Genomic DNA, 18,616 nt, shown 5'->3' with positions numbered 1-18,616 from the left:
TTTTGTCAACTTAATTCCTAAGGCAATATGTTATTCTTTATGCCTTTATTCGTTAATTTAAAAAAACAAGAATCAATGAAACTGTAAGAGCCACGTGTCAAAAGTTTAATGAAATGTGTACGAACCAGGCAAGCTTTTATACTATTAGATGTATAAAAAGGGTTGGTGCGGCACGAGTTTCACACTACTGTCTTGTAAATCGAGAATTGTAGAGAGAGAACATAGGTAGGTAATCTTTGACGAATATGTGTCACCAACTAGTTGTTACTATATTTGTTCACTATAGAAATAACTATGTTTAGGTAATCTGAAATGAATACTGTCGATAACATGTTTAATGGGTACTTCAAAATAGGTGAATACCTATCGGGGGTATCGTCTTTCAATTTAACATGTCACAATGGATACCCCAAATGATACCCTATTTTATGTTTTTCAAAACATTTCGGAAATCAAAGCATAGCATGCTAATATGGTTGACAGACTCCTTGCCTAAGGATATGGGTTCGATCCCACTTGGCTAATTTAGGGTCAGTGAATTTTTTTTCTTAATGGCAAGGTAGAGTAGAATCTGAAAGTTCTACAATTCGTTTAAACTTGTATAATCTATAATTTGAATTCATTGGTATGAGAGGTGAGCCATATCACACCACATTTTTTTTTTAACGTTTTAAAAATGTACGGTCATTAGATGTGAATTTTAGACTAATTAGATATGAATTGTAGATTCTAGAGCATTGCAGAGCCCCATGAACAACTCAAACTGAAAATTGTCATTTTGCTCAATAAAATGTCACAGTGTACCTAACCAGAACCTGGATGAACCGCAAGTAAATTCTAATGTAAGAAAGTTCTTCTTAGGACGCAAAACATAACGAATAACCAAATCTTGGATCAACTGTTTTAAAGGGGAAATGTTAAGACAACACATCTCAGTCATACTAACTTCACACAGCAATATGTCCTAGTCAGACAAATCAAAGATTTTCCTACAACTGTGTACAGTTCCAAAGGAAATGAATAGATATAAAAACAAAAAACAGAAAAGGTCAATGAAGAATGATAGAGAACAAATGGAGCTGTAAATAGTATCATTTCTCATGAACAAATTGGGGTGGGAGAGGGGGACCAGACCTGCTTGACTGTTGGATGATCCATTTGATTAGCCACTACTGCTTGAATTATCGTATTCGTTACTGTTTATGCTGCCGTTGGGATCTGAACCATATACATGTCCCATTTTTTTGCGTTTGGTCTCCAGATACCGCTGGTTTTCCGTCGTTATTGGTGTCAGTAAGGGCACCCTTCCAGCAATTTCCAGGCCATAACCTTTGAGCCCCACATATTTTGCAGGATTATTTGTCATCAGCTTCATTGTACGGACACCCAAATCTCGTAAAATCTGCAAAAATGAATCACAAAGTTGCGTCTTTCACATGAGAGAGCGAGAGATGAGGGCAGTCTAGACTCAAAACACAATACAAACATATACAAGAAAGCCATCAAGCCTACTAGTCAGACGAGATTGACAGAAATCATTGTCGTCGTCAAAGATGTCATCCCAAACAAATTGGGATCAGCAATACAATTCCATAAGAGAAGTTGGCTCAAGTTGGAGACTGCTACGTGGATTCTCCTTTTGCCATTCATTCATCTCAAAAGCTACACACTCCACTATTAAATAAGTATTTTGTAATTGTTCTAATGATAAAACATGGTCTGAGAGAACAAGAAATAACTTACCACAATCAAATTAAATATTCATATGAAATTAATTTAACGATGTCTGACAAATTTTCATGGATTAAAACAATTACCATAAATTAGCTCTTTTAATATCCTTTTACTAATATGTAAGACTGCGAATGTGGTAATTCTCTGAAAGAAAAATCAGATCATCTACCAATTGCCTTATGGATCATGCGTCTCATGCATCTAATATTGTTCTATTAAAAAAAATGCATCTAATATTGTTAGTTAATTGAAGAAGAGAGAGAACCCAAACACGGGGGTGGAAAATATCGAGGTAATTAATATTTACGAGATATTGAATAATAAATACCTGTGCACCAATTCCATATTCTCGAGCATCAACAGGTAGTCCCAGCTCCTCATTGGCTTCAACTGTGTCACGGCCATCGTCCTGCAGGTTGTATGCACGGAGCTTGTGTCCTAAACCAATTCCTCTACCTTCATGACCTCGCAAATATATTAATATGCCTCTGCCAGCAGCCTCAATTTGCTTCATTGCAAGTGCCAATTGGTTACCGCAGTCGCATCTGGCCGAACCAAATATGTCTCCAGTGAGGCATTCAGAATGTACCCTCACAAGAATGTTCTGCCCATCCAATATTTCTCCCTGTAAGAATCATGACCGGTTGTGGTTACTCATAGGAGTTGGATGCTCCCCTTCCACACACACAAAAACACATATTGGCAGTCAAAAGACATAACAAAGTGCTTATTATTTTTCGTTTAAAACCAATCACTGTACCAAACGTGACATATGTAACTGTACCAAACGCGTACGACTCTTAAAAAAGATTCTATACTCATTGAATTTTTTGTTCCTTTGTTCCTCTCATTCTCATTTTTTCTACGGTTTTCATGTACCTTCTAACCACTGTAAACCAAAAATATCCCAAGTAAACCAGCTCTTAAATCTTTTTGGAACCACAAACATAAAAACAGATCCTTCCCTTCATTAAATGTTCAACCAGGCATCGCCAAAACTAGAAAATCATCCCGTGTAATCCACAAATGCACCCAACAACCTCCAAAACTCAGCTTTATTGCTCCTCAATCAAGTTCAACCATAACATTCTTCTTACATATTCACAAGCCCCAAGTAAACAATATATTTTTGAAGACTCTTAACTACCAATTAAATTGGAGTAAAAAGCCTCCATATACAGTCCTGTTGAAAATTAATACCACTAGAACCGGACAATAATTGTGACATGTGAGAGCTAAAGCCTGCTTACGAGCTTCGAACCCGTAGACTGGGAGATAAAGAGATATCTTTCTAAATAAGACTTACATCTCACTAAAAAGAAATGCGAACACACTGTGATACATATCTCACTAAAAATTTATACTTGACTCCAATGTAAACTCCTGAAATCACATAAACCCTAAATGTAATCCTGTGCAAAAAAGAGTCTAAAACAGTTCGGGTTCTTGTTATAAAATACCATGCAACTGTTACAGGGTCCACTAGAACCATAACCATTACATGAATGTTAAGTATGTCTGAGAAATAAAGTTCCAAGGTTGAATCATGAGCAGCAACTTAACGAATACAAAGCATCAACAACATACAAGGTCAAACAAGAGAGTTCCTCCTGAGATGGTAAGATATATTGCATAGATGGCAAAACATGTTATATGCTTTTCTATAGAAATATGGTACTACAGATGACTAGATAATGCAAAAGCAATAAAGGCCTTGAAGTTGAGCGTGCTAATAGAGAAAATAGAGATATATACTCACTTTAACCATTGCAATATGCTCAATTCCATCCAGGAATGACCTATAACAGTATGCTTTGAATGGGCCCCACATTGTTGGTATTGGTGCAGCAGCAGCCAGCTCCACTAATCTATCTCTTTTTCTCCGATACCTGCCAGCAATAATACATCAATAGAACCAGAGCATTCATTTAAATAACAGGGAAAAGAGTAGAACAATTTGAATGGTCATTATCCTTGCACCAGGAAGGAATAACACATAATTATTGCTAAGTATTCCTAAGTTCAATACGACTTTCAGACATTCGTTATGATTATTACAGAAGTTTTGTAAGTTCCGATAGTATCGCGATATTAAACAAAAAAGTTTTCACCTACTGCAAATTTCAAAATATAGATATACACCCATGCGTCTTATGTGCATTAAACATATGGCAGATGCACAAAGTATCCTGATCGAAAATTTGTTTAACATTGGACGAATTTGCTAATTAGAAATTTCACTGACTGAGTTACCTGATTAGGTCTGCAATAGAAACGATTTTCAAGTTTTCTGCCAGCGCAAATTGACGAAGTTTAGGTAATCTAGCCATGGAGCCATCATCATCCACAACCTCACATAAAATTGCAACAGGCTCTAATCCAGCCAACACAGAAAGATCAACAGAAGCTTCTGTGTGTCCAGCTCTTTTCAAAACCCCACCCTCTCTGTACTTCAAGGGGAAAATATGACCTGGACGATTGAAATCTCCAGGTTTTGAATCTTTAGAAGCAAGGGCCAACACCGTTGTTGCCCTATCATGAGCCGAGACACCAGTAGTGGTGCCATGTTTTGCATCCTGCCGAAACCCCATTAAATCGATCAAACCAATGGTAATTGTGATATTTATAAATATACAAAAGTGAGCTACTTGAAATATAATTGCAAACTTAAACAACCATTGGCATGCGACAATTTAAAGTTTACAAAACAACTTTCCTGGTGAATCCTGTCCCAATAAGCATATATGCCAAAACTATTTATTCGATCCAAGAGAAAGAAAATTTATTAATAATGCAACCAATAGCCTACGCAACGTTTTTTGTTCCCATGTTATTGTTGCTCGTTGAAAATTCACATATTTTATGAAAAAACATGTGCAACATAGCACGATATGAGATCAATTAGGTTGTCTGGGAAAATAGGGGTGCACTTTTTTTTACCATAGCAACTGAGAATATAAATTGAGCTATCATTGCAGCCAAGATGATTTTACACAGTAATATGTAAAGAACAATAGATATACCCACGAAAAGCAGCTAGCGCAGAGCCAATGCCATAGTCCACTCCATTTATTCATTATCTTGTCACTGTGGGGTTTAGGGCAGGAATGTAAGCTTCAGGGTAGCAAACATAGAGACCACCACCATATGGCGAATCTACTTCGTCATCACGTCATTAAAATGACAAATAACAGTGATGAGGTTGGGGGACTTGAGATTAAGCTTGGGGCAATCAATTGATAGACCACAAGGTCCACAAGCATATATTGCAAGAATAACAATGACAAGACTATGTGTCCAAAAGGAAGCAGAAAAAGACGAAAATTTGGAAGTTATCTGCTCAAATATGAACACAGAAAACGAGTCTAATCAACATTGTGGAAATAAACTATATACCACAGTCACAGTAAATGCTGTACGAAGCTTCTCCTCATTTTCCCGATGCGTAACCATCAACGGAAGTTCCAACCTCTCTAGATCTTCTTCTTTCATGCTCACACAAACTATTCCAGTTCCATGCTTGACTATAAATGCCATAGTTTCAGGTGTCACCTTTGACGCTGCCATTATTAGGTCTCCCTCATTTTCTCTGTCTTCATCATCTACAACAATAACTAACTGCAAAGGTATCCATAATTAATGAATTAGAATCACATACAAGAAAAGTAACCTATATTGATGACTTTAAAACCTAAAAAAGTAATGAGCCAGACTGAAGGCTAACTTTGCCCTGGCGAATGTCCTCAATGGCTTCAGGGATGGAAGCAAATCCTGGAGTAGGGCGATCCAGGTCATATTCATCATCATCATTCGTGTAGAATTTAGTAGATGTTGGACTGATTTCAGCTGCAAGTGTTCCGAAAGCAATTTCATCGGCTTGTCTCTCAATCCCAGTAGGCTGGACCAGCTGTTCTTTGATGCAGGCATTCTGTTCTGCAACACTATTGGGATGCGCCAAGATGTCACCTTCTCCAGAAATCAGTGCAGCTCTAGCTATACCATTTCTCTTAAAATTAAAGCACAATTTGTTCGTTACAATACTTGAGAGCAGATCGAAATTGTTACCAGATGAGATGGGAAGCTGATTAAGGTAACGCAGGCCACCATACCTGGAAGTACAAAACAGTTGGCGCTTTTGAGCAAAAAAAAATTATGAAGAAAAAGCATCTTGCTGTGCATAGATACGACCATTCAGGGGAAAAAAGTGATTGTTCATGTTATCATTTGCCTATTGAGTTAAAGAAGCAGCCAAATTGGAAATGCTATCATTGATCAACAGATCACAATATCCTCTCTCTCTCTCTCGAGCTTTCTAGTCACACACAACGTCTCCAGAAAAAAACAAAACACTTAATATGCCATAGCCACTACTCCAAAAATTAATGTGTGCTATAGCCACTACTTCGTCATGCAGAGGATTCAACTGCTTATCAAGGCCGAAACAGGGCCAAAATCAATAGCATGATAAAGAACCAAGCTTCATGTCCATTACGACAACGACTGACCAAAAGAATTCTTCTAACATTCCATAATATCTATAGAAACATGATATATACCTACAAATATATTGAACAGCCAAGAAATAAATTTATTAACGATGCCGCCAAGGGGGTGCCTCCCTAGGACAAACAGAATAACAGATGGTCAATTACAAGTAATAAGATCTAGAACAGCTAACAGAGTATAGAAACACGAAACCTCCGTTTCAATTAGAGCCAAATCCTTGCTTTGAAATCAAATCAATTTCCTCATCCATAGTACTTTTAGCGACACCAATTTCAGAATTACAATTTCCTTTAATTTTCCCAAGATTTCTCAGCAACCAGATAAGAATGATTGCGAAAAGGAGGAGAAATCGAAACGAAAGGTTACCGCATGCGTGAGAGAGGCATCGAAGAACAGTAGAAACTAATCGAAGCCATGCTAATTAAGCTCAAGGTCCTTCACGTTCTGCTCTTTGGAGCGGCTGCAAAAGCAACACTTCCGATACAACGGTGAAGATAGACTCTGCCGTGCCGAAATAATGGTTTTTGTTGGATACGATAGAAACTTGTCCGCCACTGCGGTTTTTGGAGAACGAGAAACCAAACTCGGATAGTCTGTTGACCAGTGGATGTGGATGTATCTGGTCGCTTGCTGACGTGGCCTACTGGGATATGCTCGCTTTTCGGCTTACTTCCAAAGTGAGCCCAGCCCAAAGAGAAAGTTGATCCAAATCAGAAAAGGAAATACTACTTCCAGGCCAAAATCTTTCAACTACACATTTAGCAAGTTTATGGACCAACCCATTAGCCGAGCCCGACTTGAAATCATAAGGCCCGATCCACTCAGTGCCCCAGGGCCGGGCCCAGAAGAGTTAACTAACTCCGAACCATCAAAGAGAACAATTGTATTTTTTCTATTATTTTTAAATGTCTTAACTTTCTAGTTTAAGCTCAGTAGAACATTTTATACCAAAATGATTCTAAAAGACTAAGTTTTGTTCGAAATTGAACAAAAACGTGAAAAGTTCATCCAATTTCATACAAACGAGTTGCCATCTGTAATCTGAACAGATGATGGGTTTTGGAGTTAGCTCACCCTTGCCGGAAATGATACTTTGATCTTTTTGTTCTTGATGCTTTAATATATATTATGAAAATAACATAAATACCCCTAGACAAGGACACTTTTGTCATTTTACAACTTAAGTTTTTTTTTGTCAAAGAAGGGTATGAGACGGGCCGGGAAGTCCGACCCAGCCCGTGAATGTCTAGGGCCGTATTGGGCCGACGGCCTGACCTGCTTGACACCTCTGCGTCTACCCATGCGACGTGTTGGTTGATGCCTGATGGTTCTAATAATATTTCTGCTCATTAAAAAACTTTTCTAATTTGTCAGCGCTCAAAACCAATCCCGTCCCGCTATAACACTTTGAATCACCAGAAACAACTCCCAATTTCCACCAAATTCAGATTACGAATTCCTTCAACAATGATCTTGCGAAACCCTTTTTCGTTAGCCTCAAGGACTTCCAATTCTCCTGCATGTTTAGCTACCGTTGTAATGGCGTCGTTTATTTGATTCCCCTGCGACTGCGAGCCCGAACACACTGGTGATCGATGGCACAGTACCGCGGTGGTTTCGCACGACGGTCGAGTCACCGCTGCTCCTCGACATGGTGAAGCAGGATTCAATTTAATGTACATTTGAATCCGAGATTCAACTTGCAGTCACCGAATCCAAGGTCAGCTACTTTTCCTTTTAATTGATTTCAAGCTGCGATTATTGAATAAATGTTGTTAGGTTTAGAGTCATTTGCTTGGAATTAAGAATTGCGAATCTGATGAATCGTGCAAACACCATTAAGTGAACTTCCTGTTAGAGCCTCATGACGTACACGAGCTTCTGCTTGCTTAGATTGATATGGATTCTAGAAGACATCACTGCTATCCAGACGTGTTTTCAGTGCAGGTCAGAGATGGTTCTTCTCAGCCTGGAATGTTGATTTTCCAATAATGTTTTAGATTTCCATGCGTGCCATTTGGGCTATGCTTGGATGGGGAGTTGGAAGGGGTTGAGGGTAGTGTTGGGAGGGGTCGGGAGAGGTTCGAATTTTTTAAAAGGTATAAAGTTAACTGTTAAGATAAGGAGCCCCTTTCAACTCACATTTACGAGAGTTCAGTTTTGGGCTGTTGAGGGGGGTCCGAGAACCCCACCGAATACCTCCATGTGGTTGCCAAACAATGGTTGGGACCCAACCCCTCCCAACGCTACCCGCAAACCCTCTCAAGCCCCCATTGAAGTAGACCCTTGGTCTTTTTTAACCTCTTCAAGCAGACCATGCTTCCTTAACTTTGGTGAATTCACTAGTGCATATGAAGCTAAATTTTCAAAATCATTTGATTGTTTCCTTTGTATGTGTGCTGGTTGTTGTCGATCCTCATTTTTTGAATACAATTCTGCGACAAGGCAATTTTAAAGTTCTTACGAATTTTTTACAGAAGCATATGTTCTGTCCATGTTAAATTATCTAGAACAGAAATGATTGCATTTTATTACTTATTTTGAAAATTTCTGCAGTTTCAGCGCTAGTAATATAACTTATTCTGTTTGGGGTGGCTAGAGAAGCTCATATTATAATAGGAGTTCTCCTGAATTCTAGACTTAGGCGTGAGTGTTGGTGTTTGGATGAGATCACGTTAGTGGGAAGTGCTGTCACATGGTTTGGCTAGGCTCAGGGGTGTTTGTAAGCCTCCTGTTGGTTGGCTAATTGCTAGTCCTTGGAACCCGAATTATTCATGGAATTGGTGAAGTGGGGCTTATATCATGCGACTCCTCTGGAACTTAAAACTTTGGGGAAATGATGATTATTGACGGTCATGTTTCACAAATTTTCTGTTTCCTTCTTCATGTGATTAGAATTGATTATTCATTCTCCGTTTGTACTAGTAGAGCCAAGTTAATCAACGTCTCTTTGATTTATTTTTTTAAAGTTGGCAATGAATCTTTTTAAATTTTATTCATTGATTGCAAACCTTCTATATTGTGTCAGATTGGTCCGAGTAGCTATGCACTTCACGGTGTTTTAAACGTAAATGTAATTAACGTATTGTGTAGACACATCTTGTATTTCAATTTTCATATTGAACACCCTAGGTTTCGAGTGTCAGTTTAGTGAATTAGATCCTTTCAGAGATTTGGACTTCGGCACACTTGTTCGCCCTTAGCAGGTAGCTCTAGTCATGCTTATACGCGTCACACCTGCATTCTAGTTGGGGCCCTTGCAAGGTGCCCCTGGCAAACTCATGAATCTTCCAAGTGTTAGCGTTTGAGATCCAAAGTGTTTTAACCATCTCCCACACAAATCCCCTCTCTCTGCATGAAGATTTGATCTTTGAGAACTCACATGATTCTAGAGAGAGAGAACATTTCTTTGTTGAGTGATTTGTGACAGATCTTGATATCCTTTGTTGACTATGGACGTTGTTAGAGCCAAAAGCATCTTCGTGACCTAGAGAGCTTTGCGGGCTGAGAGTATCTTTGTGAGGTCATGGTGGTTGTAGATTGACGGTGTCTTCGTGAGCTTGAAATTGTTGCGGTTCTCTCAACCCGGTGAAGTCAAGTCAATCGAGGAGTCGATTGGAGATCTAGGTGCGTTCACTTGTGTAGATTTATAATCTTAGGTGTTTCCTTTTATGCTTAATTCTCTATGGTAGATATGAGAAAGGTTGGTTACTCATAAACCCCTTCGTGACAAGGATTTTCTAGTTAAATCAGCATCTCCATTTATACTTTTTGTTTATGCTTTCGCTTGCTATTATGGAGACAGCCCATGGATTAGTGTGATCGAAGATCATTTGTGTTGAATTGAAGTATTGGTGGGACTTTTTTTGTTTGAGAATTGTTGGTTATTGTTGTTTGGGTTGTGATTATTGAAGTAATTTTTGTTAGCAAGTATTATGGAGTGGGGAATTTCAATTGGTATTAGAGCAAGTTAACCGTTGATATTAGGGCTCAATTAGGTGTTTTAATCCTATTGCTTGGTAATTTGGCACAATGGAGCAAAAGGAAGGTAGTTCAATATAAAGGCCTCCTTATTTTGATGGATTGTAGTATCTATTTAGGAAGGTGAAAATGAGGGCTTTCCTCAAATCAATTGATGAAAGGGTTTGGTTGGCCATAGTCAATGGTTATTCAGACATCTTGATGGAAAAACATTTGTTGGCAAACCAATTGACAAGTGGGATCAAAATGACTTTACTAGTTGTAACTGGAACAACCGAGCTTTGAATATCTTCCATAATGCTTTTTCATATGATGAGTTTACTTGTATTTCAACTTGTGAGTCGGCTAACGTAACTCTGGAGGTCACTCATGAAGGAACCAATGCAGTGGAAATTTCCATTCTACAACGTTTCACAACGGAAATAAGTTTGAGACAAGAGTATCTTTTGTGAGTTCGAGGGTTTTGCGGATCGAGAGTAGCTTTGTGAGCTCAAGGTGGTTGTAGATCGACAACATCTTCGTAAACTTGAGATCGTTGTGGTTCTCTCAATCTGATGAAGTCAAGTTAATTGAGGAGTCAATTGGTGATCTAGGTGCATTCACTTGTGTAGGTTTGTGATATGGGATGTTCCCTTGTATGCTTAATTTTCTATAGTGGATTTAACTTGTGGTGCCTCATATACCCGTGGTTTTACCATGCTTTTGGTGACAAAGGTTTCCTCGTTAAATCAGTGTCTCCATGTATTCTTTTATGTTTGTTTATGATTCCACTTGCTATTGTGGAGATTGCCCAAGGATTATTGTTATTGAAGATCATTTGTGCTGAATTGAAGTATTGGTAGGAAATCTTATTGTTGGTTATTGTTGTTTAGGTTGTGATTATTGAAGTTTGTGGTTACCAAGTATTACGGAGTGGGGAATTTCAGGTTGGACTTGTTCAAGAGAATTTATGGCATTTTTTAATTGTAAATGACTGATTGCTCTGCTCTATGTTAGGTCCTGGACAATTTTGATGCTTATTCAAGTTCCTTTCTGAAAGCTTTCCCTTTCCTCAACCAAAGTCGCTATGGTATAGTTGACAACACTAAGGGAAGACTTCACGTTATACTTGTATGAATCTAAAATTCACTCCTCCTTCGATGATCTTGAAAACTTAATTTGGTTTTTCCATTGTTTAGAAAATGGTTTTGAAAGTTCCCAGCCAGCCCCACAAGCGACAAAGATATAGAAATTTCTTTCTATTTGTGTAGTACTGTAGGTTGGTTATTAAGTACAGTAAATTAGCTGCAACACTATTCTTTAATTCTGGCTAACTTGTTGTCTAATCTGTGGAAAAACTTCTGTTGAATCTTGAGTTCATTTGTTGTTTATTTCATTGTCTAAACTTTTGTTGAGCAACACGATCTGCGCACTAAAGATGCTTTGTGGTGCTTTAGGTATGACCATGGAGTTGTTGAATAAGAAACCAGCTAAAATTTTAAAGGTAAGATTGACAACATTAGATTTTGCAAGCTTACCTCTTACCTTCCACTGCAATTGTTGTGATGTTGAAAATGCATTTTGATATTTTATATTTGGTTTAGGTTGTGATTTATACTTTCCCTGTTTCCCATGCCTTTCAACATTGCCTTTGGACAGCACTCACAAAATTAAAAAGAAAAGCTGCCTACCATTAAGGGGTCTACACTCTACAAAGGCCATCCACCTAACCAAATCTTTTCTCTATTTGTTTTTTTTACCTTTTTCTTTCTCTTGCACCCATGTTAGATTCTCTGCACACTTGTTCATAGGCCCCAGGATGTAACCCCATAACGAAAAAAAAAAGCCATCTATCTTTCCTACTCTCTAAAGTGTGTGAGAAGAACTCATGCAAAAACAAATTTCAATCGTCTGTTTTCTGTCACTTTTGAAACATCTTATTCAAACTTGGCTTTCCATCCTCTGTTTCTGGAAATTGAATTGCCCTCTCTCTCTAGTCTCTAATAAAGATCTTGTGATTGGTGTCTGATTCATAAATTGATTTTTATAGTATCTGGATCTTTGGCTGGTAGTCTGGTACTATTTCTACTTCGACTTCAAGGTTATGATTATTGAATTGTTTACTGCTTGATGCCTGCATGCATGGCCTGTAGTCCCCACAAATCCACTTTTTTCTACGAGCCACAGATTTGCTACCTACTTTGTTTTCTCAATCTTGGGGCTTGACTGGTATAATTACTATTAGATTAACATGGGAATTAATTTCTAACTTACACGACTAAAATGTGTCCCATACTTAGCTGGCTGCCATAAACTTTTGAAAAAGTTGAAATTGATAGTTTAGAAGCCCGGATGCCAAACATGTTTGAACTTTTTGCACAATGTGACAGTTTAGTGGCCGGTATGGACAAAGAAATTTATGGTGAAGAGATGGTGTGGTTTACGGGCGAACACATAATCCGGTGATAGAATGATAAGAGTTGCAGGGGTGCGACCTAAAAGTCATAGGTTCAATTCCTAAAACTATCAGTCTCTCACGTATTATGTTGGATAAGTTTTGCATATGTGTTACTTGTCCATGACACCGCTCACTATGAGAGTCTTGTGCACAGGTATTGTTTACCCTTTTTTTTTTGAAGTTGTGGTCTACTAATCAATATTTTCTGTCTTGCTACAAACAAAAAAACTTTAGTTGGATCATGTTTTATGCATTGGAAAGACTAAAAATGAACAGGTTCAGCCTGTTTTGAATCTAGCAGTTCTTTTATCTTCCATCACCTTTTGGATACGCTGGGGTAGAGATTAGCTTTTGGAACTCATTGTATGTGTAATTAAGTTGTAGACCCCCTGAAGTCTCTGTAGTTCTCACAAGGTAATTTGAAATTGGATTTTGTCATTTTTGAAGAAGTTGTGTTTGAAAGATCAAATTCCCACTCTCATTTTCAAATGAGTTTGACTGCTCAATAATATAATGGAACCAGACATGTAATCAGGGGAGCAAGTTTATTGGCTTCGTTACGTACCAACTAGTTCATGGGGGTTGCGGAGTCTTTGATGTGACCCTAGGTTTACCAGCCAGTTGTCCAGTGGGCAACTAAGTGGGTTTCACGTTACCACAAAAAAAATGTTTGTGTTTTTCATGCTCATTCTCTTCTTGTTTTTGCGATTCATATCTTAGGACTAACCTTTTATTCCGTTCAATTTGGCTTTTAAACTTTGGATTGAATAGCCTGTTATGCATGATCTGGATATTTTCTTCTAATGACCAGGATGTGCTATTATAAGAAATGATATGAATTTAATAGGAGTGGATGAATGTATGATTCATGATACATGTGGTGGATTTATAATGATGTTCTCATAGATTTGTGTAGCCGATCCCGAACTTTTGAGATAAAGGCTTGGATGATGATGACAACGACCAGGATGTGCTAATCCGTGTGTTGTTTCACTGAACAGGATAAACAGGTTTCAGTTGAGGTCCGTTGTAATGGGAGAGAACTAGGGTTCAAACCCAGGCCAGCCATGTATGGTTGCAATCCCTGCATCTATCAAAATTAATTTGAATTATCAGCAAAGAGAAGCCTGATCAGGAAAGGATCTTCTGTATTGGTCAGAAAAAAGGTTCTTTGCTAATAATCGTTCATTCCTACCACAAAAGTTCCATTTACAACATCTGTGGCACCAAGCAAGGGGAGCTGAACTGAGGTACTTTCTAAATCTACAGCCTGTGTTGGAATCAAATAATAATGAAAAAGGTAGTGTTAGCTCCATCATTTGATTGTTGTAAAATACCAAAGAAGTGAAACTCTTCGAAACATCAAAGAAAGTTCTACTTGAGAGAGAAGCAGCAGGACACAGAATAATCAAAGCATATGTCTTTGTTTCTGTTTTGTCGACTATTTCGGCACAAAAAGAGAGAGGAAAAGAGATGTTATTGCCTATTCGGTTATTGTTTGGTGCAAGTTTAATTAGTGTTTTGTTTTCTTTGAGACTTTCCACTACCACCACCACCACCACCACCGCTACCCTACCATTTCCTCACCATTATCATCCTTATGTTTCTTCTTTTTCTGCTGTTACGTATCTATATTCCCACATTGGTTGGGTGTTACCCAACCTTATTAAACTAAGTCCACCCCATTACTATAACAAGGCATTTTCATCAATCTAGTGTGTTGGGTACTTGGGTTTTGATTCGAGTAGTTGGGCTTCGACCATTAGTAGCTTTGGTTTATGAAAAACAAAGTCGTGCGGCCCCATGTATTCGGACAACCCAAAGTGAATAATATTGTTGGCATGCATGAAAGTGTTGATTTCTGACATGGTATCGGAGCAATTCGATCCAGTTAAATATAGTTTCTACTTCATTTGTCGGGCCTGACATAACCTAACCCACAAGTACAGGGGAGTGTTATGAATCTATAATCCCACATCGTAGCACAGCCCGATGTACCCTTTGGAATTAGACAATCTAAAGCGAACAATATTATTAGCATGTATCGGGGTGTGGATTTCTTACATCGGAGCACGGCCTGATGGCCCTACTTTACTCAAGTCAGGGTAGAAAAAACTCAAAAGTCATCAAATGATGCCTACATTTGTTTTTTCTTTTGAACATAACTAAATTAAATGGATTGAATGAATATTTGCCTTAAGCAATACCTTTGTAATCATGCATTAAGTTTTGGTGTAATTAATCATGTCGTTCATATGAAAATTTTCTATGTGCAGTATTGTTTTTGGTTTAAAAAAAAATGAACTTAAAACAAAAATAAAAAGTTGAAACCACCCAACTGCTAGTATATACACATTGTAGGCTAAACAGAATTGTTTTCTTTCCTTATCTGGGCCAACAATTACCATTGAAAACTGAGATTTTTCTTGGCACAAACAAGGGTTAACCTCATTTTTTGACAAATTAGTTAAACAAAACTAAATTCTATTTTTCTTTCTTTGAGAATAAAATAAATTCTAATTAAACAATATTATTATCGAAAATTATATTTTATTCTTGTTTTAATATAATGTTAAAATAAATACTGTCGATTAATCGCACCGACCACGCCATAGCGACAGGCGATGATATGCTGACGCCAGCCAAATCTTCGCCAGCTCGAAAAAAGGGAGCCGAGCCACCATCGAGCCGCCTTCAACGTTACAAAAGAAATATTTCACACAAAACGGTCGAAAAACGGGAAGGCAACCGGCTGTAACCGGTGGAATTTGAAAATTGCATTTGGTATGAATTTTGGATTCATTTCATTTGCCAACTGGGTTTGTACCTAACCCAGGTCAGATTTCTAACCCTCCGTGTGACCCTGGTTTGTTTTATTTAAAGAGAGAAAATTTGCAAAAGCTAGCTGGTCTTGTGAACTGGTTCACTGATCTCTTCCCATCTCTCTCCTCCCTCTCCTTTCACTTCTACTTCTTCTATTTCTCTCTTGCAGATAGTACAGTCATAATAGACTATTGTAGCCAAACTTGATTGAGTAATGATGTGGAGTGAGGGAGAGAGAGAAGGTTTTTTTTTCTTGGTTTGAATTGATTGCTTCTCTTGTGGGTTGGGTTTTGTTTTTGGCTTTAAAAAAACTGAAACTTTGAAAGTTTTGAATTTTGGGGTTTGTGTATATTTTTGGATGGGAAGCACGGGAGAAGGAGTGTTGAAGAAGGAGAAAGATTGGGGAGACAAGGGTGAACAGTGGTTCTTAATCCAGCACTGTACAAGGTGGTCTGGTTTTAGACATGAAAATGTTTCCTACAAGTGATATTACTCTTCCTCTCTCAAGCACTACTCCTTAAAAGCACTCAAAGACCCTCTTTTTTTAGAGAGAGAGAGTCTTCTTGATCTCTGTTTTTTTTGGGTTCTTTTCAATACATTCACTCATGAAGAGACTAAGAAGTTCAGATTCTCTGGGTGGCTTGATGTCCATGTGTCCAAACACAGCAGGTTCATATCTTACAAAGCATCCTTTAACTCATCTTTTTCTATGTTCCACATCAAAAAATTCAGACATACCCATGTGAATTGTGATGTTTTCTTTGTCTCTTTAAACTTTTTTTTAATGTTTATAAAGAATCTTCCTTTGTATAATTTCACCAAGCAACTTTTTTGTGTCAATCCCAAGTAATTATTCCAGTTTTGGAAACTGGGTTCCTAAGTTGTAGGGGATAGAGAGTGAACATCGATCGATTTACTAATATCAATTTTTCTCTTTGTTTTATAGACGAACAGAGTCCAAGAAACAATCATGTGTACAGTAGAGAATTCCAGTCCATGTTGGATGGCTTGGACGAAGAAGGCTGCATAGAAGAATCCGTCCACGTCTCAGAGAAGAAACGAAGACTGAGCGTGGACCAAGTCAAGGCCTTGGAGAAGAACTTTGAGGTTGAAAACAGGCTTGAACCAGAGAGGAAAGTGAAACTTGCTCAGGAACTCGGGTTGCAGCCAAGACAAGTGGCTGTGTGGTTCCAAAACCGCCGTGCACGGTGGAAGACTAAGCAATTGGAGAGGGATTATGGTGTTCTTAAGGCCAATTATGAAGCTCTCAAGCTCAACTTCGATACCCTCCAACGCGACAATGAAGGTCTATCCAAAGAGGTATTTGAGTATTTCTACAAACACTTGGCGGACATAAATCCACTTGGTTTGACGAACACTGTAAAGAAACTCTTTAGGGTGCTCAATTGATACAGATTTCGTTTGTTGATTTGATTTTACAGATCAGGGAACTGAAAGTGAAGCTGAATATGGAGAACCCAGAGAGCAATATCTCTGTAAAAGAAGAGATAGTGGTACCTTCAACTGATGATGAGAAAGCCATAGATGAGACCAATCCGCCACCATCACCAACTCTCGCATCTTCTCTTTCTACGAAGGATCTGATGAATAACAACTACGAGAGCTTCGAGAATTACAACAATGGAGGATTTGGCTCATCAGACAGTGACTCAAGTGCCATCTTGAACGAAGACACAAGCCCAAACAGGGGGGCAATTTCCTCATCTGGGTTTCTCCAAGAACACCAGCTACTGATGTCATCATCTTCCCCATCATCGTCTTCAATGAATTCCTTCCAGTTCTCAAAAGCAACATTATATCAAACCCAGTGCGTGAAAATGGAGGAGCACGACTTCTTTAGTGGAGAAGAAGCCTGCAATTTCTTCTCTGATGAACAAGCTCCTTCTCTTCAATGGTACTGCCCTGATCAGTGGACCTAATCAAATAAATCAAGAACTGGACAAATAATGGAGTCTCCAAAATGGGTTCTTTGGGTTTTGTGAAGAAATGGAAGACGTTGCTCAACTGGGTTTTTGTCGAATAAATGAACTGAACAAAATCAACGATGGTGGAAAAATGCAAAAACAACATTGGAGGAAGAAGAAGAAGAGACAGAGGGAGAGGAGAGGTTCACGTGCGATAATGATCAGGTAGTAATTGGAAGTCTCCGCTGTAAAAATTTTATGGAAAATAATTTTACTGTTTAATGGAGATAAAAAAAAATCTTATCTTTCTCTTCTTTTTATACTAATTTTATTTGCTTTCTTTCATCCCCTTTTCAATTCCTTAAAAAGGGGAGGCTATTTTGCATAATGTGATTCCAACATTAGAAAATAAAAAGGAAAAAAAAAGTTTGTTAAATATCATGGAGATTGAATGCTAGACATTTTGAATTTATGCAACTCTTATCAACCCTAATTGGTTAGTTCAAGTAACAAATCCGGCTTTGATAAGCATCTTGTATGGTATAGATTAAAAGAGTTTGAAATCGAGTTTCGAACTAATGCGTACATGAATACCTTGGACATCTTTATTTAGGTATGTTAGACTTAAATGGAGGGTTTGACTGTAAAGTGTCAATAGAAACTCTTATAAAAAAAATAAGAGATTCTAGATTAAATCAGACGAATTTTTTTAAAAAGCCACCCATGATTCAAAGCTCCTGTAATTTAAAAAAATTGAGTGTTATTCTATTAATCTCTATTTAACATGGAACTTTAACCACAATATAACCAACCAATAGTAAATAAGAAAAGAAGAAAAACAAACTTGGGGAGTACAAAAAGAAAGAAAGAAAAGGTGATGGGAGACATGATTGATTTTATGTGGAATGTGAAAAGTTGACAAGGGATAATGCTTTCTAAAGGAAAAGTTTTGCCTCGTTTGGCCACAATATTTTTGTCTTTATGCTTAGAATTTTTGAAAATGTTAAAATGGATAACAAAATCGATTATGATTGTGATTGTGATTGTGTGTGTACATACATAACAATTCTCCTATACATGTATAAAATACGGATCACCTTTTAATGGTGTGCATAAATGAGAGGATAAGTGAGACTCACTGTTTTCAGAATCATGTTTTAAATCAACGGTGAAAGAGTGGTTCACATTTTTCATGAGAATTTGACACGTG

The 18,616-nt window shown here is 37.9% G+C and overlaps 2 protein-coding genes across 2 annotated transcripts; one reads left to right on the top strand and one right to left on the bottom strand.

The window, feature by feature from the left end:
* Positions 1–872: 872 nt before the first annotated feature.
* On the bottom strand, positions 873–6,854 carry LOC119999059 (bifunctional riboflavin biosynthesis protein RIBA 1, chloroplastic-like). The gene is made up of 7 exons (XM_038846565.1): positions 6,607–6,854; positions 5,459–5,843; positions 5,131–5,352; positions 3,988–4,310; positions 3,494–3,623; positions 2,063–2,359; positions 873–1,402 (listed from the first exon to the last, which is right to left on the bottom strand). The coding sequence occupies exons 1-7, from the start codon at positions 6,654–6,656 to the stop codon at positions 1,163–1,165; spliced, it is 1,647 nt and encodes a 548-aa protein (XP_038702493.1). The 5' UTR covers positions 6,657–6,854; the 3' UTR covers positions 873–1,162.
* An 8,740-nt stretch (positions 6,855–15,594) lies between these two features.
* Positions 15,595–17,745, top strand: LOC119998731 (homeobox-leucine zipper protein ATHB-6-like). Its single transcript, XM_038846120.1, has 3 exons — positions 15,595–16,150; positions 16,428–16,801; positions 16,924–17,745. Exons 1-3 carry the CDS (start codon positions 16,087–16,089, stop codon positions 17,419–17,421), a joined length of 936 nt encoding a protein of 311 aa, XP_038702048.1. The 5' UTR covers positions 15,595–16,086; the 3' UTR covers positions 17,422–17,745.
* Positions 17,746–18,616: the final 871 nt, after the last annotated feature.

This window comes from Tripterygium wilfordii, chromosome 5 (assembly GCF_013401445.1).
Source record: "Tripterygium wilfordii isolate XIE 37 chromosome 5, ASM1340144v1, whole genome shotgun sequence".
Lineage (NCBI taxonomy): Eukaryota > Viridiplantae > Streptophyta > Magnoliopsida > Celastrales > Celastraceae > Tripterygium > Tripterygium wilfordii.
The sequence above is the reverse complement of the archived record's forward strand: the minus strand, read 5'-3'. Positions and strand labels throughout refer to the sequence as shown.